This window comes from Oncorhynchus tshawytscha, unplaced genomic scaffold, assembly GCF_018296145.1.
Source record: "Oncorhynchus tshawytscha isolate Ot180627B unplaced genomic scaffold, Otsh_v2.0 Un_contig_4158_pilon_pilon, whole genome shotgun sequence".
Lineage (NCBI taxonomy): Eukaryota > Metazoa > Chordata > Actinopteri > Salmoniformes > Salmonidae > Oncorhynchus > Oncorhynchus tshawytscha.
Genome location: NW_024609004.1, coordinates 55,120 through 82,060, shown reverse-complemented (window position 1 = coordinate 82,060; position 26,941 = coordinate 55,120). Strand labels below are relative to the sequence as shown.

The 26,941-nt window shown below is 44.3% G+C and overlaps 1 protein-coding gene across 1 annotated transcript; it reads right to left on the bottom strand.

Moving 5' to 3' along the window:
- Positions 1-936: 936 nt before the first annotated feature.
- On the bottom strand, positions 937-26,732 carry LOC121838721 (cytosol aminopeptidase-like). The gene is made up of 13 exons (XM_042313994.1): positions 26,502-26,732; positions 24,140-24,255; positions 23,670-23,724; positions 21,271-21,376; positions 20,428-20,587; positions 20,183-20,347; positions 19,910-19,997; positions 10,188-10,257; positions 9,511-9,612; positions 8,242-8,321; positions 3,621-3,733; positions 3,314-3,416; positions 937-1,383 (listed from the first exon to the last, which is right to left on the bottom strand). Exons 1-13 carry the CDS (start codon positions 26,592-26,594, stop codon positions 1,300-1,302), a joined length of 1,335 nt encoding a protein of 444 aa, XP_042169928.1. The 5' UTR covers positions 26,595-26,732; the 3' UTR covers positions 937-1,299.
- Positions 26,733-26,941: the final 209 nt, after the last annotated feature.

Below are 26,941 nucleotides of genomic sequence, written 5' to 3'. Positions count from 1 at the left end.
CCCTGGACCCTGTTCCCCGGAGCTCCAGATAGTAGTCCCGGCTGACCCGGGCCGCCGACAGGGTGAGGACCAGCGGACTGCTGGCCGGGGAACATCCCGCTGCCCATGGAGGAAGACATATTGGATGGTTGTTTGCAGTGTTGCCAACTAAATTACGCTGTGATGTCATTGCGTGAAAACGTAAAATTTGCGTCATTACGTATAATACGCAATAACGTTATTCAAATTGACTGGCAAAAGAAATATGGTTTGACGTTTGTTCAGGTGCAGAGTCCCACTCTTTTCTGTACTTCTTCTGGCTGTACACTTTTGATTGAGATATGTTGATTGATGTTGTAAGTTCTGTTCAAGATCAAACATTCGCGAGCAACTATATTCTTTGAACCACAATATATTCATTGGGTTTGTTGCAGGTGTCACTCAGGGTAGTCTGAAAGACACATTGATCCCCATTTACACTAAATATGGTTTTTATTGGTGTTTTATTTAAATGACATGTAAATATTGTCAATAATAATATTTGACAGTTTTTTTTTGCAGAAGTGCATACCAACTTCAGCATGAGTTTCTCCCACAACTACTGGACACAAGAGGTTGGTTAACATACTGTCACTGAAGCCTGGTTTTTACCCTGCGTATGCAACGCAAGAAGGCTACGCAGAAAAGGCCATCCTGCGTTCTTCCAGTTATAAAGGACAGCGTAGTGTCGCTATGCAACAACACTTTGCGTAGTTACCGTTCCAAAACAAGATTAATGTCGACGGTGGTATTTTGGAAGCAGTGAATGCAGAATAACTGCAGTGAATGCAGAATAACTGCAGTGAAAGAATGACTTAGAATGCAGTTCCACTGCAGTGAATGCAAACTAACTTGCCGTTAGGATACATGATATACCTTGTAGGGTAGGATACTGATATACTGCTTTTGTAGGGTAGGGTAGGATACGATATACCTTGTCAATTTACATAAATTCAGTTTCTCAATGAATACGTATGTAGGCTATAAACTAGCCTAGTGAGGGAATTAGTTACATGTGCTGGGGCACTGGGGTGGAAATGTCCTCTTCAACCCACTCGATGCACAGCAGGCTACTACTACCAGATGACTCAGGATACATCCCAAATAGCATCCTATTCCCTATATAGTTCACGGCCAGCTACTTTAGACCAGACTCCTATGGGGAGGGAATAAGGTGCTATTTGGGAAGCAGTCTGTAACTCTACACAGTACCAGTGTCTCTGTCTCTACAGAATAATCCTTCTCCAGCCAGCTCAGTGTGTGTAGGTGTGGTGTGTGTCTTCAGGCTTGGTTGGCCAGTCCAGCAGCGAACTCTACCAGTGTTCGTGTCGGTCTCCCAGACATTCCTTTCTTCAGGTAGGGAACCTGGAGAGAGACAAACAGTGAGAGAGAATCTAAAAAGAGAAAAGTGTATTGTTAATGTCCAACAGGACAAGAGCCAGCGTCTCTCAGCAATCCAACCCCTCAGCCGGACAGAACAGAAGGGGTTGTGGTCGTCATGGTTCCTAAACACTAACAGAAGGGGTTGTGGTCATCATGGTTCCTAGAACACTAACAGAAGGGGTTGTGGTCATCATGGTTCCAGAACACTAACAGAAGGGGTTGTGGTCGTCATGGTTCCAGAACACTAACAGAAGGGGTTGTGGTCGTCATGGTTCCAGAACACTAACAGAAGGGGTTGTGGTCGTCATGGTTCCAGAACACTAACAGAAGGGGTTGTTCCAGAACACTAACAGAAGGGGTTGTGGTCGTCATGGTTCCAGAACACTAACAGAAGGGGTTGTGGTCGTCATGGTTCCAGAACACTAACAGAAGGGGTTGTTGTGGTTCCAGAACACTAACAGAAGGGGTTGTGGTCGTCATGGTTCCAGAACACTAACAGAAGGGGTTGTGGTCGTCATGGTTCCTGAACACTAACAGAAGGGGTTGTGGTCGTCATGGTTCCTGAACACTAACAGAAGGGGTTGTGGTCGTCATGGTTCCTGGTTCCAGAACACTAACAGAAGGGGTTGTGGTCGTCATGGTTCCAGAACACTAACAGAAGGGGTTGTGGTCGTCATGGTTCCAGAACACTAACAGAAGGGGTTGTGGTCGTCATGGTTCCAGAACACTAACAGAAGGGGTTGTGGTCGTCATGGTTCCTGAACACTGGTTCCTAGAACACTAACAGAAGGGTTGTGGTCGTCATGGTTCCAGAACACTAACAGAAGGTTCCTGAACACTAACAGGTTGTGGTCGTCATGGTTCCAGAACACTAACAGAAGGGGTTGTGGTCGTCATGGTTCCAGAACACTAACAGAAGGGGTTGTGGTCGTCATGGTTCCAGAACACTAACAGAAGGGGTTGTGGTCGTCATGGTTCCAGAACACTAAACAGAAGGGGTTGTGGTCAGAAGGGGTTGTGGTCGTCATGGTTCCTGAACACTAACAGAAGGGGTTGTGGTCGTCATGGTTCCAGAACACTAACAGAAGGGGTTGTGGTCGTCATGGTTCTAGAACACTAACAGAAGGGGTTGTGGTCGTCATGGTTCCACTAACAGAAGGGGTGTGGTCGTCAAGAACACTAACAGAAGGGGTTGTGGTCGTCATGGTTCTAGAACACTAACATAAGGGGTTGTGGTCGTCATGGTTCTAGAACACTAACAGAAGGGGTTGTGATTGATGTGTCATTCTGATCATGCGCGCCGTGACGGACAGAGCTAGTTCGTTAGCTAAGCTAGCCCCTGTAGCTAGCCAGTAACTCCTCCAGTGTGTGTTGATGTGTCTTAGCTAGTACGTTAGCTAAGCTAGCCCCTGTAGCTAGCCAGTAACTCCTCCAGTGTGTGTTGATGTGTCTTAGCTAGTACGTTAGCTAAGCTAGCCACTGTAGCTAGCCAGTAACTCCTCCAGTGTGTGTTGATGTTCGTTAGCTAAGCTAGCCACTGTAGCTAGCCAGTAACTCCTCCAGTGTGTGTTGATGTTCGTTAGCTAAGCTAGCCACTGTAGCTAGCCAGTAACTCCTCCAGTATTTGTGACATCATTTCACAGGAAGCTGTAGAGGTCAATACGAAATGACCTGACCTGACCTGACGCTGCATTGATCAGTTCTACAGTTTAAAGCCTTTATCTTAGCGTCCCCCTAAAGTCAACCTTGAAACTGTAGTGTTTTATGTTGTACATGTTTTATGCTTTGTGTGCTGCCCTTTTGCCCAGGTCTCTTTTGCAAAAGATATTTCAACTCAGTGAGACGAACCCGGTAAAATCAATGCAAAAATCAAAAACAGCTCTAAGATCAATGTTCCAGAAGAGTACCGTACCTCGTCCTTATTGGTCATCACCCCGGCTATGTCCAGGTGCGCCCAATGAGGAGCCGTCACAAACTCCCTCAGAAACGCTGCCGCCGTGCAGGCTCCGCCAGAACTACACGCAAGATGGCATTAACACAGAAGTTGTTTAGGGTTGTTTCTAGATGTTACCTGTGTGTGTGTATGTGTGTATGTATGTATGTATGTATGTATGTATGTATGTATGTATGTATGTATGTATGTATGTATGTATGTATGTATGTATGTATGTATGTATGTATGTATGTGTGTATGTGTGTGTGTGTGTGTGTATTCTTACCGGCTGTATTTGCCGACGTTGTTGAGGTCAGCCAGCTGGCAGTCAGTGACCTGTCTGGTGTAATGTTGAAACAACGGCATCCTCCATACCCTGTCTCCTGTTACCACACTGGCCTAACACAGAGAGACACCACAGTGTGTATATAACCCTCCACACCCTGTCTCCTAACACAGAGAGACACCACACCCTGTCTCTAACACAGAGTGTTATATAACCCTCCATACCCTGTCTCCTAACACAGAGAGACACCACAGTGTTTATATAACCCTCCACACCCTGTCTCCTAACACAGAGAGACACATCACAGTGTTTATATAACCCTCCATACCCTGTCTCCTGTTACCACACTGGCCTAACACAGAGAGACACACCACAGTGTTTATATAACCCTCCATACCCTGTCTCCTGTTACCACACTGGCCTAACACAGAGAGACACACCACAGTGTTTATATAACCCTCCATACCCTGTCTCCTGTTACCACACTGGCCTAACACAGAGAGACACATCACAGTGTTTATATAACCCTCCATACCCTGTCTCCTAACACAGAGAGACACATCACAGTGTTTATATAACCCTCCACACTGTTACCTAACACAGAGAGACACACCACAGTGTTTATATAACCCTCCACACCCTGTCTCCTAACACAACACAGAGAGACACCACAGTGTTTATATAACCCTCCATACCCTGTCTCCTGTTACCACACTGGCCTAACACAGAGACACACCACAGTGTTTATATAACCTCCATACCCTGTCTCCTGTTACCACACTGGCCCTAACACAGAGAGAGATGTAACCCTCCATACCCTGTCTCCTGTTACCACACTGACACACCACCAGTGTTTATATAACCCTCCACACCCTGTCTCCTAACACAGAGACACACCACAGTGTGTATGTAATCCTCCATACCCTGTCTCCTGTTACCACACTGGCCTAACACAGAGAGACACACCACAGTGTTTATATAACCCTCCACACCCTGTCTCCTAACACAGAGACACACCACAGTGTTTATATAACCCTCCACACCCTGTCTCCTAACACACAGAGACACCACAGTGTTTATATAACCCTCCACACCCTGTCTCCTAACACACAGAGACACCACAGTGTTTATATAACCCTCCACACCCTGTCTAACCTGTTTATGTAACCCTCCACACTGTCCTAACACAGAGAGACACCACAGTGTTTATGTAACCCTCCACACCCTGTCTCCTAACACAGAGAGACACCACAGTGTGTATATAACCCTCCATACCCTGTCTCCTGTTACACACTGGCTAACACAGAGAGACACACCACAGTGTTTATATAACCCTCCATACCCTGTCTCCTAACACAGAGACACCACACTGGCCTAACAGAGAGAGACACACCACAGTGTTTATGTAACCCTCCACACCCTGTCTCCTGTCTCCTGTTTATATAACCCTCCAACTGTCCTAACACAGAGAGACACCACAGTGTTTATATAACCCTCCACACCCTGTCTCCTGTTTCCACACTGGCCTAACACAGAGAGACACACCACAGTGTTTATGTAACCCTCCATACCCTGTCTCCTAACACAGAGAGACACATCACAGTGTGTATGTAATCCTCCATACCTTGTCTCCTGTTACCACACTGGCCTAACAGAGAGAGACACACCACAGTGTTTATATAACCCTCCACACCCTGTCTCCTAACACAGAGACACACCACAGTGTTTATATAACCCTCCATACCCTGTCTCCTAACACACAGAGACACCACAGTGTTTATATTACAGGGTCCATACCCTGTCTCTAACACAGGACACACCACAGTGTTTATATATACCCTCCATACCCTGTCTCACATTACACAGAGACACCACAGTGTTTATATATTACAGGGTTTGTGTGTTTTCACTTCAAAAAATCACACTTTCATACCAGGTTTAGTATCACATGTACCAACAATACCATGTTAAACCACAATTCTGCCTGGGTACTCTCAAAATCACACTTTCAACAGAAAAACAACTCCACTAGGGTACTAACCACAACTCCACTAGGGTACTAACCACAACTCCACTAGGGTACCTAACCACAACTCCACTAGGGTACTAACCACAACTCCACTAGGTACTAACCACAACTCCAAATGCTTAAACCACATCAGGAGACTTGAGGGAAAAAAATCTGAGGAAGTTTCTTTATATTATGCAAAACACATGACTACTGGATGCAGATATGCAGAGGCTACTTTATAGTTAACTCTTAATTGAGATGGGAAGAATGGTATCATCAGTAGCATTAGCAGCATCAGTAGCATCAGTAGCATTAGCATCAGTAGCATTAGTATCAGCAGCATTAGCATCATCAGTAGCATTAGCATCAGTAGCATTAGCAGCATCAGTAGCATTAGCAGCATCAGTAGCATTAGCAGCATCAGTATCATTAGTATCAGCAGCATTAGCATCAGCAGCATTAGCATCATCATCAGCATAATTAGCAGCATTAGCATCAGCAGCATTAGCATCATTGCTAACGGTTACAAAGTGTAGACATGCAGTGCCTTCAGAAAGTATTCACCCCCTTGACTTTTCCCACATTTTGTTGTGTTTTTCGAAATTTTAACAAATGAATTAAAACTGAAATGTCTTCAGTTAATAAGTATTCTACTCCTTTGTTATGACAAGCCTCAAGTTCAGGAGTGAAGATGTGCTTGGACACTGTGTATAATAATCTTTAACATGAGTTTTTTAATGACTTCCTCATCTCTTTCCCCACACATACAGATAATTGAAAGGTCCCTCAGTCCAGCAGTGAATTTCAAACACAGATTCAACCACAAAGACCAGGGAGGTTTTCCACTGCCTCGCAAATGGCTCCTATTGGTTAAAACAAACAGACATTGAATATCCCTTTGAACATGGTGAAGTTATTAATTACACTTTAGATGATGTATCAATACACCCAGTCACTAAAAGATACAGGCGTCCTTCCTAACTCAGTTGCCGGAGAGGAAGGAAACTGCTCAGGGATTTCATCATGAGGCCAATTTAGACTTTAAAACAGTTACAGAGTTTAATGGCTGTGATAGGAGAAAACTGAGGATGGAACAACAACATTGTAGTTACTCCACAATACTAACTGAAATGACACAGTGAACAGAAGGAAGCCTGTACAGAATAAGAATATTCCAAAACATGCATCCTGTTTGCAACAAGACACTAAAGTAATAGTGCGTGAAATGGTAGAGAATGAACTTTGTGTCCAGAATACAACGCGTTATGTTTGGGGCAAATCCAACACATTACTGAGTAACACTCAATATTTTCAAGCATAGTGGTGGCTGCATCATGTTATGGGTATGTTTGTAATAGTTAAGTACTGGGGAGTTTTACAGGATAAAAAGAAACGGAATGGAGCTAAGAACAGGCAAAATCCTAGAGGAAAACCTGGTTCAGTCTTCTTCCACCAGACACTGGGAGATGAATTCACCTTTCAGCAGTTACTTAAATCTATGGTCAGACCTGGAAATGGTTGTCTAGCAATGATCAACAACCAATGTGACAGAGCTTGAAGAATATTTTAAAGAATAATGGGCAAATGTTGCACAATCCAGGTGTGGAAAGAGCTTAGAGATTTACCCAGAAAGACTCTAATCTGTAATGACTCTTAGAGATTTACCCAGAAAGACTCAGCTGTAATGACTCTTAGAGCCTTACCCAGAAAGACTCAGCTGTAATGACTCTTAGAGATTTACCCAGAAAGACTCTAATCTGTAATGACTCTTAGAGATTTACCCAGAAAGACTCTAATCTGTAATGACTCTTAGAGATTTACCCAGAAAGACTCTAATCTGTAATGACTCTTAGAGATTTACCCAGAAAGACTCCCAGCTGTAATCACTCTTAGAGCCTTAAAAGAAAGACAAAGTGACTCGGGGTGTGAATACTTTTATGTAAATGAGATATTTCAGTATTTAATTTTCAATAAATGTAACAATTTCTAAAAACATGTTTTTACTTGGTTATTATGGGGGAGAAAGACGTCGATCCAGTTTGAATGCAGGCTGTAATAAGGCAAGGGGTTTATGTCCACTTTCTGAAGGCACAGAAACCACAGACACACAGGGCATTTCCACGTGCTCCTCGTCAGAGTTACAGGAATATGGCACAGAAACCACAGACACACAGGGGCATTTCCACGTGCTCCTCGTCAGAGTTACAGGAATATGGCTTTCCACGTGCTCCTCGTCAGAGTTACAGGAATATGGCACAGAAACCACAGACACACAGGGGCATTTCAGCGCTCCTCGTCAGACAGTTACAGGAATATGGCACAGAAACCACAGACACACAGGGGCATTTCCACGTGCTCCTCGTCAGACAGGAAATATGAATTTCAGATCTTTTCAGTTCAAATATTTTGCAAAATAATGTTTTTTTCCGAACCAGTTCAATACATTTTAGTTGATTTCGTTTTTCTGATAGAAGAACCCAACTTACCCAATTATACTAGAGGATGGCTTTTCAGTGTGTCTGTCTGTGTGTCTGTCTGTGTGTCTGTCTGTGTGTCTGTCTGTCTGTCTGTCTGTCTGTCTGTGTGTCTGTCTGTGTGTCTGTCTGTTACCTTGTGAAGCTGTTCCCAGAGCCAATCAGAGTTGGTGAAGACTCCTGTCGCTGCTGAACCCAGAGCAACATCCATCGCTCCTGAGAGAAAAGACGAGTGACCAATAGACAAGCCAGTTAGTGAGCAACATCTATCGCTCCTGAGAGACAGAGAGAAAACACGAGACCAATAGACTAGCCAGTTAGTGAGCAACATCTATCGCTCCTGAGAGACAGAGAGAAAACACGAGACCAATAGACTAGCCAGTTAGTGAGCAACATCTATCGCTCCTGAGAGACAGAAAACACGAGTGACCAAGAGGGTACTAGCCAGTGAGGGTACTAACCAGTGAGGGCACTAACCAGTGAGGGTACTAACCAGTGAGGGTACTAACCAGTGAGGAACCAGTGAGGGTACTAACCAGTGAGGGTACTAACCAGTGAGGAACCAGTGAGGGTACTAACCAGTGAGGGTACTAGCCAGTGAGGGCACTAACCAGTGAGGGTAACCAGTGAGGAACCAGTGAGGGTACTAACCAGTGAGGGTAACCAGTGAGGGCACTAACCAGTGAGGGCACTAGCCAGTGAGGGCACTAGCCAGTGAGGGCACTAGCCAGTGAGGGTACTAACCAGTGAGGAACCAGTGAGGGTACTAACCAGAGAGGGTAATAACCAGTGAGGAACCAGTGAGGGTACTAACCAGTGAGGAACCAGTGAGGGTACTAACCAGTGAGGGTAATAACCAGTGAGGGCACTACCAGTGAGGGCACTAACCAGTGAGGGTAACCAGTGAGGGCACTAACCAGTGAGGGCACTAACCAGTGAGGGCACTAACCAGTGAGGGTACTAACCAGTGAGGAACCAGTGACGAGCACTAACCAGTGAGGGTACTAGCCAGTGAGGAACCAGTGAGGGTACTAACCAGTGAGGGTACTAGCCAGTGAGGAACCAGTGAGGGTACTAACCAGTGAGGGTACTAACCAGTGAGGAACCAGTGAGGGTACTAACCAGTGAGGGTACTAACCAGTGAGGGGTAACCAGTGAGGGTACTAACCAGTGAGGAACCAGTGAGGGTACTAACCAGTGAGGGACCAAGGGCACTCACAGTGAGGAACCAGTGAGGGCACTCACCAGTGAGGGTACTAACCAGTGAGGGCACTCACCAGTGAGGGCACTCACCAGTGAGGGTACTAACCAGTGAGGGTACTAACCAGTGAGGGTACTAGCCAGTGAGGGTACTAGCCAGTGAGGGTACTAACCAGTGAGGGTACTAACCAGTGAGGGTACTAACCAGTGAGGGTAGCAGCGTTGACGATGGCCCTGGGGTTGAAGCTGTGAGCGTAACAGAGAGCATCTGCTAGGATCAACCGTCCTCTGCGTCCGTGTTGTCCACCTGTAATTTGATGTAAACAAAGATCTGCATGGTTTAGTAGCCACGGTAACAAAGACCTGCATGGTTTAGTAGCCACGGTAACAAAGACCCGCATGGTTTAGTAGCCACGGTAACAAAGACCTGCATGGTTTAGTAGCCACGGTAACAAAGACCTGCATGGTTTAGTAGCCACGGTAACAAAGACCTGTATGGTTTAGTAGCCATGGTAACAAAGACCTGTATGGTTTAGTAGCCATGGTAACAAAGACCTGTATGGTTTAGTAGCCACGGTAACAAATACATGTATGGTTTAGTAGCCACGGTAACAATGACCTGCATGGTTTAGTAGCCACGGTAACAAGGACCTGTGGTTTAGTAGCCATGGTCCAGGCTTGTTGGCTTTTCCACTGGGCATGTTCTCACAGAGACCTGTGCTTAGACCTGTTAAAATACCATGGTTTTGCTTCCTGTGGAGAAACATCTCCAGGCTTGACAACTGGGCATGTCACAGAGAGGTGCTAGACCTGTTAATAACACACATTACTACTTCCTGTGGAGAAACCTCTAGCAGACAAGCTGCAGGTCAAACTACAAACCTCTAGGAGACAAGATGCAGACCAAACTAGAAGCCTCTAGGAGACAAGATGCAGACCAAACTAGAAACCTCTAGGAGACAAGATGCAGACCAAACTAGAAACCTCTAGGAGACAAGCTGCAGACCAAACCAGAAACCTCTAGCAGACAAGATGCAGACCAAACTAGGAACCTCTAGGAGACAAGCTGCAGACCAAACTAGAAACCTCTAGGAGACAAGCTGCAGACCAAACTAGAAACCTCTAGGAGACAAGCTGCAGACCAAACTAGAAACCTCTAGCAGACAAGCTGCAGACCAAACCAGAAACCTCTAGGAGACAAGATGCAGACCAAACTAGAAGCCTCTAGGAGACAAGATGCAGACCAAACTAGGAACCTCTAGAGACAAGCTGCAGACCAAACTAGAAACCTCTAGGAGACAAGCTGCAGACCAAACTAGGAACCTCTAGGAGACAAGATGCAGACCAAACCAGAAACCTCTAGGAGACAAGCTGCAGACCAAACCAGAAACCTCTAGCAGACAAGCTGCAGACCAAACTAGAAACCTCTAGGAGACAAGCTGCAGACCAAACCAGAACCCTCTAGGAGACAAGCTGCAGACCAAACCAGAAACCTCTAGCAGACAAGCTGCAGACCAAACTAGAAACCTCTAGGAGACAAGCTGCAGACCAAACTAGAAACCTCTAGGAGACAAGCTGCAGACCAAACTAGAAACCTCTAGAGACAAGCTGCAGACCAAACCAGAAACCTCTAGGAGACAAGCTGCAGACCAAACTAGAAACCTCTAGGAGACAAGCTGCAGACCAACTCCAACCCTGTTCCTGGAGACAAGCTGCAAGGTTTTAACCAAACTAGAAATACCTCTAGCAGACAAGCTGCAGACCAAACCAGAACCCCTCTGGAGACAAGCTGCAGACCAAACTAGAAACCTCTAGGGTCGACAAGCTGCAGACCAAACTAGAAACCTCTATGGAGACAAGCTGCAGACCAAACTAGGCGGAAACCCTGGAGACAAGCTCCAGACCAAACTAGAAACCTCCATAGCTGACGGAGCTGCAGACCAAACTAGACAACCTCAGAGAGAGTAAGCAGTGTATCAGACCTAGGAATCAAAAAAAAAAATAGGAGACACTAGTGTGTCCAAACAGTGAATAGAGCACTCTGAGGAGACAGTGCTGTGATGACCAAACCAGAAAGGTGATGCCAAGCTGCCTACCAGCAGTAGAGGACACTGTGCGTTGTCAGACAAGCTGTAGTGTACCAAACCAGAAGACAGGCGGTTCCAGCAAACAAGCTGCAAACCAAACCAGAAACCTCTTTGCAGACAGGAGACAGCAGATAAACTAGAAACTTCTAGGAGTTCAAGCTGCAACAGTAACTCCAACCCTGGTCCTGGAAAACATGTTGAGTAAAACTCCAACCCTGTTCCTGGAGAAATAATGTCCAGGAGGCTGCCGTTTACTGGACCTGAACCAACTGTATATAATATAATGTCGCCGGAGGCTGCTGAAACCCAACTGTATATAATATAACAGGGCCGAGGCTGCTGAACCAACTGTATATAATATGCGTCACGAGGCTGCCGCAACTCAACCTATATAATATGATTGGCAGGTTGAGGGCTGCCGCCGTGACTGGCTCCTGAACCAACCGTGGCGGCTCCTCCCATATCAGCCCTCATATAATGTCGCTGACGGAGGCTTTAGACTGAACCAACTGTATATAGACAGATGTCGCGGAGGCTGCTGAACAGTTGTATATAAATTAAATGAGACGGAGGCTGGAACCAAAAAAAATGGCAGGCTGCCGAACCAACTGATATAATATAATGTCACTAGGCTGCCGCTTTACTGGCCAACAACAGTGAATAATATAATGTCGCTGGAGGCTGCTGAACCAGCTGTGATATAATATAATGTCGCTGCTGCCGCTTTTACTGGCCAACCAACTGGTGATGCCCGGCTGCCGAACCAACAGTAGATAATACTGTCGCCGGAGGCTGCTGAACAACTGTATATAATATAATGTCGTGGAGGCTGCTGAACAACTGAAGACAGGCGGTTCCTCTGGCCTAAAAAATCCAAACAAATCATAATATAATGTCACAGGAGGCAGCAGGGTATAAACTGTGATAATTATTTCTGGTGAGTTCTCCTCTCAACTGTAATAAATAATGTCGCCAAGGCTGCTGAAAACATGTATATAATATAACGCCGGAGGCTGCTGAACCAACTTTAAATATAATGTCGCAGGAGGCTGCCGTTTTACTGGCCCTGAACCAACTGTATATAATATAATGTCGCCGGAGGCTGCCGAACCAACTGTATATAATATAATGTCGCCGGAGGCTGCTGAACCAACTGTATATAATATAATGTCGCTGGAGGCTGCTGAACCAACTGTATATAATATAATGTCGCCGGAGGCTGCCGCTTTACTGGCTCCTGAACCAACTGTATATAATATAATGTCGCTGGAGGCTGCCGTTTTACTGGCCCTGAACCAACTGTATATAATATAATGTCGCCGGAGGCTGCCGAACCCCTGAACCAACTGTATATAATATAATGTCGCCGGAGGCTGCTGGTTTCTGAACCAACTGTATATAATATAATGTCGCTGGAGGCTGCCAACCAACTGTATATAATATAATGTCGCCGGAGGCTGCCGCTTTTACTGGCCCTGAACCAACTGTATATAATATAATGTCGCTGGAGGCTGCTGAACCAGCTGTATATAATATAATGTCGCTGGAGGCTGCCGTTTTACTGGCTCCGAACCAACTGTATATAATATAATGTCGCCGAGGCTGCAGGCTGCCGAACCAACTGTATATAATATAATGTCGCCGGAGGCTGCTTTTACTGGCTCTGAACCAACTGTATATAATATAATGTCGCCGGAGGCTGCTGAACCAACTGTATATAATATAATGTCGCCGGAGGCTGCCGTTTTACTGGCTCTGAACCAACTGTATATAATATAATGTCGCAGGAGGCTGCTGAACCAACTGTATATAATATAATGTCGCAGGAGGCTGCCGTTTTACTGGCCCTGAACCAACTGTATATAATATAATGTCGCCGGAGGCTGCTGAACCAACTGTATATAATATAATGTCGCAGGAGGCTGCCGTTTTACTGGCCCTGAACCAACTGTATATAATATAATGTCGCTGGAGGCCGCTGAACCAATTGTATATAATATAATGTCACTGGAGGCTGCTGAACCAACTGTATATAATATAATGTCGCCGGAGGCTGCCGTTTTACTGGCCCTGAACCAACTGTATATAATATAATGTCGCAGGAGGCTGCTGAACCAACTGTATATAATATAATGTCGCCGGAGGCTGCCGTTTACTGGCCCTGAACCAACTGTATATAATATAATGTCGCTGGAGGCTGCTGAACCAACTGTATATAATATAATGTCGCCGGAGGCTGCTGAACCAACTGTATATAATATAATGTCGCCGGAGGCTGAACCAAATGTATATAATGGCCCTGAACCAAATGTATATAATATAATGTCGCCGGAGGCTGCCATTTTACTGGCTAACCAACTGTATATAATATGTCGCTGGAGGCTGCTGAACCAACTGTATATAATATAATGTCGCTGGAGGCTGAACCCTGTATATATCACCGGAGGCTGAACTGTATATAATATGTCGGGAGGCTGCCGTATATAATACTGGAGGCTGCTGAACCAACTGTATATAATATAATGTCGCTGGAGGCTGCTGAACAAACTGTATATAATATAATGTCGCTGGAGGAACCCTGCCATCTATCACTTTAGAAACACTGAGGAACCCTCCCATCTATCACCTTTAGAAACACTGAGGAACCCTCCCATCTATCACCTTTAGAAGCACTGAGGAACCATCTATCACCTTTAGAAACACTGAGGAACCCTCCCATCTATCACCTTTAGAAACACTGAGGAACCCTCCCATCTATCACCTTTTAGGCACTGAGGAACCAACTCATCTATCACCTTTAGAAGCACTGAGGAACCCTCCCATCTATCACCTTTACAAACACTGAGGAACCCTCCCATCTATCACCTTTAGAAACACTGAGGAACCCTCCGATCTATCACAAAACACTGAGGAACCCTCCCATATCACCTTTAAAACACTGAGGAACCCTCCCATCTATCACTGAGGCCCTCCCATCTATCACTTTAGAAACACTGAGGAACCAACCCATCTATCACCTTTAGAAACACAGAGGAACCCTCCATCTATCACCTTTTAGAAACACTGAGGAACCCTCCCATCTATCACTGAGGAACCCTCCCATCTATCACCTTTAGAAACACTGAGGAACCTCCCATCTATCACCTTTTAGAAACACTGAGGAACCCTCCCATCTATCACCTTAGAAACACTGAGGAACCCTCCCATCTATCACCTTTAGAAACACTGAGGAACCCTCCCATCTATCACCTTTAGAAACACTGAGAACCTCCCATCTATCGCCTTTAGAAACACTGAGGAACCCTCCCATCTATCACTTTTAGAAACACTGAGGAACCCTCCCATCTATCACCTTTAGAAACACTGAGGAACCCTCCCATCTATCACCTTTAGAAACACTGAGGAACCCTGCTATCACCTTTACACTGTATCCCATCTATCACCTTTAGAAACACTGAGGAACCCTCCCATCTATCACTGAAACACTGAGGAACCCTCCCATCTATCACCTTTAGAAACACTGAGGAACCCTCCCATCTATCACTTTAGAAACACTGGAACCCTCCCATCTATCACCTTTAGAAACACTGAGGAACCCTCCCATCTATCACTGAGGAACCCTCCCATCTATCACCTTAGAAACACTGAGGAACCCTCCCATCTATCACCTTTAGAAACACTGAGGAACCCTCCCATCTATCACCTTTAGAAACACTGAGGAACCCTCCCATCTATCACCTTTAGAAACACTGAGGAACCCTCCCATCTATCACCTTTAGAAACACTGAGGAACCCTCCCATCTATCAACCTTTAGAAACACTGAGGAACCCTCCCATCTATCACCTTTAGAAACACTGAGGAACCAATCTATCACCTTTAGAAACACTGAGGAACCCTCCCATCTATCACCTTTAGAAACACTGGAGGAACCCTCCCATCTACTTTTAGAAACACTGAGAAACCTCCCATCTAACCTTTAGAAACACTGAGGAACCCTCCCATCTATCACTCCCTCCATCTATCACCTTTAGAAACTCTGAAACCAACTCTATCACCTTTTAGAAACACTGAGGAACCCTCCCAATCACTATCACTATCACCTTTAGAAACACTGAGGAACCCTCCCATCTATCACCTTTAGAAACACTGAGGAACCCTCCCATCTATCACCTTTAGAAACACTGAGGAACCCTCCCATCTATCACAACTGAAACACTGGAACCTATCTATCAATATTTAAAACACTGAGGAACCCTCCCATCTATCACCTTTAGAAACACTGAGGAACCCTCCCATCTATCACCTTTAGAAACACTGAGGAACCCTCCCATCTATCACAAACACTGAGGAACCCTCCCATCTATCATTTAGAAACACTGAGGAACCCTAATCACCTTTAGAAACACTGAGGAACCCTCCCATCTATCACCTTTAGAAACACTGAGGAACCAGAAACACTGAGGAACCCTCCCATCTATCACCTTTAGAAACACTGAGGAACCCTCCCATATCTATTTAGAAACACTGAGGAACCCTCCCACCTTTACTGGCACTGATCACCAAGAAACACTGAGGAACCCTCCCATCTATCACCTTTAGAAACACTGAGGAACCCTCCCATCTATCACCTTTAGAAACACTGAGGAACCCTCCCATCTATCACCTTTAGGCACTGAGGAACCCTCCCATCTATCACCTTTAGAAACACTGAGGAACCTCCCATCTATCACTGGCCACTGAGGAACCAATCTATCACCTTTAGAAACACTGAGGAACCCTCCCATCTATCACCTTTAGAAACACTGAGGAACCCTCCCATCTATCACCTTTATAAAAAACACTGAGGAACCCTCCCATCTATCACTGAGGAACCCTCCCATCTATCACCTTTAGAAACACTGAGGAACCCTCCCATCTATCACCTTTAGAAACACTGAGGAACCCTCCCATCTATCACCTTTAGAAACACTGAGGAACCCTCCCATCTATCATGAGGAACCCTCCCATCTATCACCTTTAGAAACACTGAGGAACCCTCCCATCTATCACCTTTAGAAACACTGGGAACCCTCCCATCTATCACCTTTAGAAACACTGAGGGAACCCTCCCATCTATCACCTTTACACTGAGGAACCCTCCCATCTATCACTTTAGAAACACTGAGGAACCCTCCCATCTATCACCTTTAGAAACACTGAGGAACCCTCCCATCTATCACTTTAGAAACACTGAGGAACCCTCCCATCTATCACCTATCACCTTTACAAACACTGAGGAACCCTCCCATCTATCACCAGAAACACTGAGGAACCCTCCCATCTATCACCTTTAGAAACACTGAGGAACCCTCCCATCTATCACTGAGGAACCCTCCCATCTATCACCTTTAGAAACACTGAGGAACCCTCCCATCTATCACTGAGAGGAACCCTCTATCCAGAAACACTGAGGAACCCTCCCATCTATAGAAACACTGAGGAACCCTCCCATCTATCACCTTTAGAAACACTGAGGAACCCTCCCATCTATCACCTTTAGAAACACTGAGGAACCTCCCATCTATCACCTTTAGAAACACTGAGGAACCCTCCACTTTAGAAACACTGAGGAACCCTCCCATCTATCACCTTTAGAAACACTGAGGAACCCTCCCATCTATCACCTTTAGAAACACTGAGGAACCCTCCCATCTATCACCTTTAGAAACACTGAGGAACCCTCCCATCTATCACCTTTTAGAAACACTGAGGAACCCTCCCATCTATCTAGGAACCCTCCACTATCACCTTTAGAAACACTGAGGAACCCTCCCATCTATCACCTTTAGAAACACTGAGGAACCCTCCCATCTATCACCTTTAGAAACACTGAGGAACCCTCCCATCTATCACCTTTAGAAACACTGAGGAACCCTCCCATCTATCACTTTTAGAAACACTGAAACCATCTATCACCTGAAACACTATCCCAATCACCTTTAGAAACACTGAGGAACCCTCCCATCTATCACTGTAGAATACTGAAACCCTCCCATCTATCACCCTTTAGAAACACACTGTATATAACCACTGAGGAACCCTCCCATCTATCACCTTTAGAAACACTGAGGAACCCTCCCATCTATCACCTTTAGAAGCACTGAGGAACCCTCCCATCTATCACCTTTACAAACACTGAGGAACCCTCCCATCTATCACCTTTAGAAACACTGAGGAACCCTCCCATCTATCACCTTTAGAAACACTGAGGAACCTCCCATCTATCACCTTTACACTGAGGAACCCTCCCATCTATCACCTTTAGAAACACTGAGGAACCCTCCCATCTATCACCTTTAAAACACTGAGGAACCCTCCCATCTATCACCTTTAGAAACACTGAGGAACCCTCCCATCTATCACCTTTAGAAACACTGAGGAACCTCCCATCTATCACCTTTAGAAACACAGAGGAACCCTCCCATCTATCACCTTTAGAAACAATGTCCCTCCCATCTATCAGGCCCTCCCATCTTACCTTTTTAGAAACACTGAAACCCTCCCATCTATCACCTTTAGAAACACAGAGGAACCCTCCCATCTATCACCTTTAGAAACACTGAGAACCCTCCCATCTAGGCACTGAGGAACCCTCCCACTGTCACCTTTAGAAACACTGAGGAACCCTCCCATCTATCACCTGTAGAAACACAGAGGAACCCTCCCATCTATCACCTTTAGAAACACTGAGGAACCCTCCCATCTATCACTGAAACACTGGGAACCCTCCCATCTATCACCTTTAGAAACACTGAGGAACCCTCCCATCTATCACTGAGGAACCCTCCGTCTATCACCTTTAGAAACACTGAGGAACCAACCCATCTATCACCTTTAGAAACACTAGGAACCCTCCCATCTATCACCTTTAGAAACACTGAGAACCCTCCCATCTATCACCTTTACAGGCCCTCCCATCTATCACAAAACACTGAGGAACCCTCCCATCTATCACCTTTAGAAACACTGAGGAACCCTCCCACCTATCACCTTTAGAAACACTGAGGAACCCTCCCATCTATCACTTTATAAACACTGAAACCCTCCCATCTAATGTACAAACACTGAGGAACCCTCCCATCTATCTATCACTGGCCACTGAAACCCTCCCACTATCACCTTTATAGGAACCCTCCCATCTATCACCTTTCGAAACACTGAGGCCCTCCCATCTATCACCTTTAGAAACAAACACTGAGGAACCCTCCCATCTATCAAACACTGTAGGAACCCTCCCATCTATCACTGAGGAACCCTCCCATCTATCACCTTTAGAAACACAGGAACCCTCCCATCTATCACCTTTTAGAAACACTGTCCCATATCACCTTTAGAAACACTGAGGAACCCTCCCATCTATCACTTTAGAAACACTGAGGAACCCTCCCATCTATCACCTTTAGAAACACTGAGGAACCCTCCCATCTATCACCTTTAGAAACACTGAGGAACCCTCCCATCTATCACCTTTAGAAACACTGAGGAACCCTCCCATCTATCACTTTAGAAACACTGAGGAACCCTCCCATCTATCACCTTTAGAAACACTGAGGAACCCTCCCATCTATCACCTTTAGAAACACTGAGGAACCCTCCCATCTATCACCTTTAGAAACACTGAGGAACCCTCCCATCTATCACCTTTAGAAACACTGAGGAACCCTCCCATCTATCACCTTTAAAACACTGAGGAACCCTCCCATCTATCACCTTTAAAACACTGAGGAACCCTCCCATCTATCACCTTTAGAGGAACCCTCCCATCTGAAACACTGAGGAACCCTCCCATCTATCACCTTTAGAAACACTGAGGAACCCTCCCATCTATCACCTTTAGAGGAAACACTGAGGAACCCTCCCATCTATCACCTTTAGAAACACTGAGGAACCCTCCCATCTATCACTGAGGAACCCTCCCATCTATCACCTTTAGAAACACTGAGGAACCCTCCCATCTATCACCTTTAAAACACTGAGGAACCCTCCCATCTATCACCTTTAGAAACACTGAGGAACCCTCCCATCTATCACCTTTAGAAACACTGAGGAACCCTCCCATCTATCACCTTTAGAAACACTGAGGAACCCTCCCATCTATCACCTTTAGAAACACTGAGGAACCCTCCCATCTATCACCTTTAGAAACACGGAGGAACCCTCCCACCTATCACTTTTAGAAACACTGAGGAACCCTCCCACCTATCACCTTTAGAAACACTGAGGAACCCTCCCATCTATCACCTTTACAAACACTGAGGAACCCTCCCATCTATCACCTTTAGAAACACTGAGGAACCCTCCCATCTATCACCTTTAGAAACACTGAGGAACCCTCCCATCTATCACCTTTAGAAACACTGAGGAACCCTCCCATCTATCACCTTTAGAAACACTGAGGAACCCTCCCATCTATCACCTTTAGAAACACTGAGGAACCTTCCCATCTATCACTGAGGAACCCTCCCATCTATCACCTTTAGAAACACTGAGGAACCCTCCCATCTATCACCTTTAGAAACACTGAGGAACGCTCCCATCTGCTGCTCCTCTATCCACTCTTGAGACCTGCACACACACACACACACACACTTGTTAATGACATCCGTAATGAAACTTTTGTCAAAATAAATGTTATATCCTGACTCCTCCCCCTCCCAGTCCCTCCTCTTCCTCCTCATCCCCCCAGTCCCTCCTCATCCCCCCTCTTCCTCCTCATCCCTCCAGTCCCTCCCCCCAGTACCCCTCTGTACCTCTTATGGACGGTGACGTGGTCGGCGTAGGGAGCCAGTCTGTTTGTGATGGTGTCAGCGAAGACTGACGGAGTGACATGATTGGCTGGAGCTTCCATCAGGTAACGGGCCAGGTTCTGCCCCTCTCCGTACAACACGCCCTTCTCCCAGCCAGACACACATCCACTGGACACACACACAGGTTACAGAGAGTCAGTGGATGTCCGTGTGTGTGTGTGTGTGTGTGTGTGTGTGTATGTGTGTACCTGCCATGCAGCTGTGTGGTGACTCTGGTCTTCTTCTTGGTTTTCAGGTCATCGTAAGTAAACAGCCCAAGAACAGCTCCCTCTGCTGCTGACTGGCTGTCATTACACCCATCCACCTCTATATGGGTCAACACATGGTTCTGGAGAACCCTACAGCCTCCTGACAGACAGACTGGCTGTTATTACACCCATCCACCTCTATATGGGTCAACACATGGTTCTGGAGAACCCAGACAGACTGGCTGTTATTAAACCCACGTCTATATGGGTCAACACGTGGTTCTGGAGAACCCAGACAGACTGGCTGTTATTACACCCATCCACCTCTATATGGGTCAACACATGGTTCTGGAGAACCCAGACAGACTGGCTGTTATTAAACCCATCCACCTCTATATGGGTCAACACATGGTTCTGGAGAACCCTACAGCCTCCTGACAGACAGACTGGCTGTTATTAAACCCACCTCTATATGGGTCAACACATGGTTCTGGAGAACCCAGACAGACTGGCTGTTATTAAACCCATATCTCTGTCCATCAATGATTCCCAATCAAATCTTCTGATCAATTTCAACATTAAAATATCTGTCTGGAGTTGCCCTAAGAGTTGTGCAGAGTTGGTAGAATCATATTCGATATGAGTTACAGGTTTATTGGTACTAAGAGGTGCCTCTCTACCAAGTATAAACTCTGGGCTGTGAAGACAGACACAATCAAGACATCTTGGTTTATTACCTCTTAGAAAACATACTAAATATTTGACTGATAAAACGTGGAGCAGGTTGTGTTGATCACTAAGAACGGTACCATCACACACACACATGTAAAAGGAGAGACTCACCTGCTATAGCAGCCCTGATGTTCTCCTTACAGGTGTCCCAGTACTCTGTTCCACACACACCCAGAGAGTTCCTCCCTAGACCGACTACTGCTATGCATGGGAAGTCCTGTATGCACACACACACACACACACACACACACACACACACTAATTATTAAGCATGTATCGTTTGCTCTCATCTATAATATCTGCTTCATCCTGCTGCTCAGTGAGATGACGAGTTTAATATCTGTTGTTACAGCGTCACTACAGTTAATATATATATTACCTCATGAAGACTGTAGTATATTCTGGTAATATATATTAACTCATGAAGACCGTAGAATATTCTGGTAATATAGTTAATATATATATTACCTCATGAAGACCGTAGAATATTCTGGTAATATAGTTAATATATATATTACCTCATGAAGACCGTAGTATATTCTGGTAATATAGTTAATATATATATTACCTCATGAAGACTATAGAATATTCTGCCTCATGAAGACTATAGAATATTCTGGTAATATAGTTAATATATATATTACCTCATGAAGACTATAGAATATTCTGGTAATATAGTTGGTATATATATTACCTCATGAAGACTATAGAATATTCTGGTAATATAGTTAATATATATATTACCTCATGAAGACTATAGAATATTCTGGTAATATAGTTAATATATATATTACCTCATGAAGACCGTAGAATACTCTGGTAATATAGTTAATATATATATTACTCATGAAGAACGTAGAATATTCTGGTAATATATATATTACCTCATGAAGACTGTAGTATATTCTGGTAATATATATTACCTCATGAAGACTGTAGTATATTCTGGTAATATAGTTAATATATATATTACCTCATGAAGACTGTAGTATATTCTGGTAATATATATTACCTCATGAAGACTGTAGTATATTCTGGTAATATAGTTAATATATATATTACCTCATGAAGACTGTAGTATATTCTGGTAATATATATTACCTCATGAAGACTGTAGTATATTCTGGTAATATAGTTAATATATATATTACCTCATGAAGACTGTAGAATATTCTGGTAATATATATTACCTCATGAAGACCGTAGTATATTCTGGTAATATAGTTAATATATATATTACCTCATGAAGACCGTAGAATATTCTGGTAATATAGTTAATATATATATTACCTCATGAAGACCGTAGAATATTCTGGTAATATATATTACCTCATGAAGACCGTAGTATATTCTGGTAATATATATTACCTCATGAAGACCGTAGTATATTCTGGTAATATAGTTAATATATATATTACCTCATGAAGAACGTAGAATATTCTGGTAATATATATTACCTCATGAAGACTGTAGTATATTCTGGTAATATAGTTAATATATATATATTACCTCATGAAGACTGTAGAATACTCTGGTAATATAGTTAATATATATATTACCTCATGAAGACTGTAGTATATTCTGGTAATATATATTACCTCATGAAGACTATAGAATATTCTGGTAATATAGTTAATATATATATTACCTCATGAAGACTGTAGTATATTCTGGTAATATAGTTAATATATATATTACCTCATGAAGACTGTAGTATATTCTGGTAATATAGTTAATATATATATTACCTCATGAAGAACTATATTCTGGTAATATATATATTACCTCATGAAGACTATATATTCTGGTAATATAGTTAATATATATATTACCTCATGAAGACTGTAGAATATTCTGGTAATATAGTTAATATATATATTACCTCATGAAGACTGTAGTATATTCTGGTAATATAGTTAATATATATTACCTCATGAAGACTATAGAATATTCTGGTAATATAGTTAATATATATATTACCTCATGAAGATATATTACCTCATGAAGACCTGAAGACTAATATTCTGGTAATATAGTTAATATATATATTACCTCATGAAGACTATAGAATATTCTGGTAATATAGTTAATATATATATTACCTCATGAAGACTGTAGAATATTCTGGTAATATAGTTAATATATATATTACCTCATGAAGACCGTAGAATATTCTGGTAATATAGTTAATATATATATTACCTCATGAAGACCGTAGAATATTCTGGTAATATATATTACCTCATGAAGACCGTAGTATATTCTGGTAATATATATTACCTCATGAAGACCGTAGTATATTCTGGTAATATATATTACCTCATGAAGACTATAGAATACTCTGGTAATATAGTTAATATATATATTACCTCATGAAGACTGTAGTATATTCTGGTAATATAGTTAATATATATATTACCTCATGAAGACCGTAGAATACTCTGGTAATATAGTTAATATATATATTACCTCATGAAGACCGTAGAATATTCTGGTAATATATATATTACCTCATGAAGACCGTAGAATACTCTGCTCTTCCCTTTCTTCAGACCTGGTCCTGATCTGAGGAGTTACCAAGGAGAAGGTTTGTACACCCGTCAACACACAAACACACTCTTACAGGATGCGTGTGAAGGTGTGTAGGTGTGTGTGTGTGAAGGTGTGTGTGTGTGAAGGTGTGTGTGTGTGAAGGTGTGTGTGTGAAGTTGTGTGTGTGTGAAGGTGTGTGTGTGTGTGTGTGTGTGAAGGTGTGAAGGTGTGTGTGTGTGTGTGAAGGTGTGTGTGAAGGTGTGTGTGTGTGTGTGAAGGTGTGTGTGTGTGAAGGTGTGTGTGTGTGAAGGTGTGTGTGTGTGAAGGTGTGTGTGTGTGAAGGTGTGTGTGTGTGTGTGTGTGTGGTGTGTCTGTGTAGGTGTGTGAAGGTGTGCGTGTGAAGGTGTGTGTGTGAAGGTGTGTGTGTGAAGGTGTGTGTGTGACTCACATCTTTAGCAGCTCAGTCAGTTTACCAGACAGAACTCTGTCGACACCAGCTGCTGATTCAGTTAGATGGAGAGAGTCGTCCTCCTTCTCACTCTCGTAAACGCCGAGTACCAGACCCTGTGTGGACACACACAGTCAACACAACCAGTCAACACACTAGCTAGCTACTAGCACAGCAGCAGCAACAACAACAACAGACAGTAGAAGGCTGTGGCTAGCTGTACATAAAAATCATAGGACTATTGATAGGAGTTGTGAGAGAGGCAGGTTGGGGTTCCCAGGGTTAGAGTGGTGCAGGAGTTGACATTTGCTGAGGCAGTGAAGACAGGAGAAGATGGGCCAAGGGGGAGCGATCCTGAGAGGAGGGGTGTAGTAGATCTGTACCAGAACAGAGGGAGGGATCCTGAGAGGAGGGGTGTAGTAGATCTGTACCAGAACAGAGGGAGGGATCCTGAGAGGAGGGGTGTAGTAGATCTGTACCAGAACAGAGGGAGGGATCCTGAGAGGAGGGGTGTAGTAGATCTGTACCAGAACAGGGGAGGGATCCTGAGAGGAGGGGTGTAGTAGATCTGTACCAGAACAGAGGGAGGGATCCTGAGAGGAGGGGGTGTAGTAGATCTGTACCAGAACAGGGGAGGGATCCTGAGAGGAGGGGTGTAGTAGATCTGTACCAGAACAGAGGGAGGGATCCTGAGAGGAGGGGTGTAGTAGATCTGTACCAGAACAGGGGAGGGATCCTGAGAGGACTGGTGTGACTAGTAGATCTGTACCAGAACAGGGGGAGGGATCCTGAGAGGAGGGGTGTAGTAGATCTGTACCAGAACAGGGGGAGGGATCCTGAGAGGAGGGGTGTAGTAGATCTGTACCAGAACAGAGGGAGGGATCCTGAGAGGAGGGGTGTAGTAGATCTGACCCAGAACAGAGGGAGGGATCCTGAGAGGAGGGGTGTAGTAGATCTGACCCAGAACAGAGGGAGGGATCCTGAGAGGACTGGTGTGACTAGTAGATCTGTACCAGAACAGGGGGAGGGATCCTGAGAGGAGGGGTGTAGTAGATCTGTACCAGAACAGAGATCCTGAGAGGAGGGGTGTAGTAGATCTGACCCAGAACAGAGGGAGGGATCCTGAGAGGACTGGTGTGACTAGTAGATCTGTACCAGAACAGAGGGAGGGATCCTGAGAGGACTGGTGTGACTAGTAGATCTGTACCAGAACAGAGGGAGGGATCCTGAGAGGACTGGTGTGACTAGTAGATCTGACCCAGAACAGAGGGAGGGATCCTGAGAGGACTGGTGTGACTAGTAGATCTGTACCAGAACAGGGGGAGGGATCCTGAGAGGAGGGGTGAAGTAGATCTGTACCAGAACAGAGGGAGGGATCTTGAGAGGACTGGTGTAGTAGATCTGTACCAGAACAGAGATCCTGAGAGGAGGGGTGTAGTAGATCTGTACCAGAACAGAGATCCTGAGAGGAGGGGTGTAGTAGATCTGTACCAGAACATAGATATAAACCAACATATCTATGTTTCAGTAAAGTTGGATCTTCAGCATTTTTAACAATCGTTATCAGCTGTACTGCAGGGATGGAACGTAAGTCTCAGGAAATAGAGGTTGTGTTGGCAGCTGCAGAAAGGTGTTTGGGTGTGAGAGACATCAGACGAGTTACAGGGTGGGTTGAGTGGTGGTGTCCCATCCTCTGACTGTTGGCCTGAAGTAGGACTAAATAGATTTAAATAGTAGGGTATTTATTATTATTTGAGAGTGTAGTGTTAAATAGTAGGGTATTTCTTTTTCTTTATGACTTTGAGGAAAGATAATTAAGAACAGTATAAGCGAGTTATACTCCAGTGTAGTAGGTGGCGGTAATGCAACAGCTACTGGATGTCAACCGCCATTAAGCCTCATCGAAGAAGACCTTTCATTTTCATTTCAGGTACAATGACAACCTAGTGTTTATATCCGGGACATAAATGGTCATTCTTTTGACCTGTCCCCAAATGAATATAGTCGGTTCAGAGTTGGTGTTGATCTTTCAAGCTGCGTGTCCTGGTCGCGTCTGGTGTGGACCAACCAGCGAGCGGTCCGGTCAGCACGGAACGTCCGCAGCGGATTTACGCCCCGCTGTTCGGAGTTACATTGATAATTATCACCACCGGTCGACTCCGTCTAACCGCTGCTTTCTGGAAACAAGAGCTGTAAACATGGAGATATGGTGGAAACTAGAACCCGAAAAAAATAGTTGTATTTCAAAATAACCTTTTGTGTTTTTTTAGAAAACTATCACTGATATTTAAGTTGAAGTCCTTATGGAACTGGGTCAAGGGACTAGGTAATTATCTTGTTATCTAGACTTTATTAAACTTACTTTTCTGACGTTCCAGTTGTTTTGTGCCACAGAAAAGTAGCGACAGCGGTGTCTCATCGTGGCCCGCAACACCGCTCCACTTAACAACCGCATCGGATCTGGGTTTTATTATATCCGTCTCTCGGGGGGAATGAGATTGATCAGAGAGTAGTACTGTAGATGGATAAACACGTTGGGAAGGTTTGTCTTCCGACCTTCACCTGTCGCATAAACTGTTACGTCATTAGTAACCGACTCCAGCTGTCTTGTTTTTCTTCTTTGAATTTTTTTCAGTTTTAAAAGAAAATGAACTCTGTCGCCACCTATCGACGGGTTTGCGAAACAATACCAAATGAATCTCCACAGAAACCCAACCACTGAACATTTTGGATTCTTATTTATTAACTTAACTTTCATATATATATATATATACACACATATTAGATGTACACATGCAATTG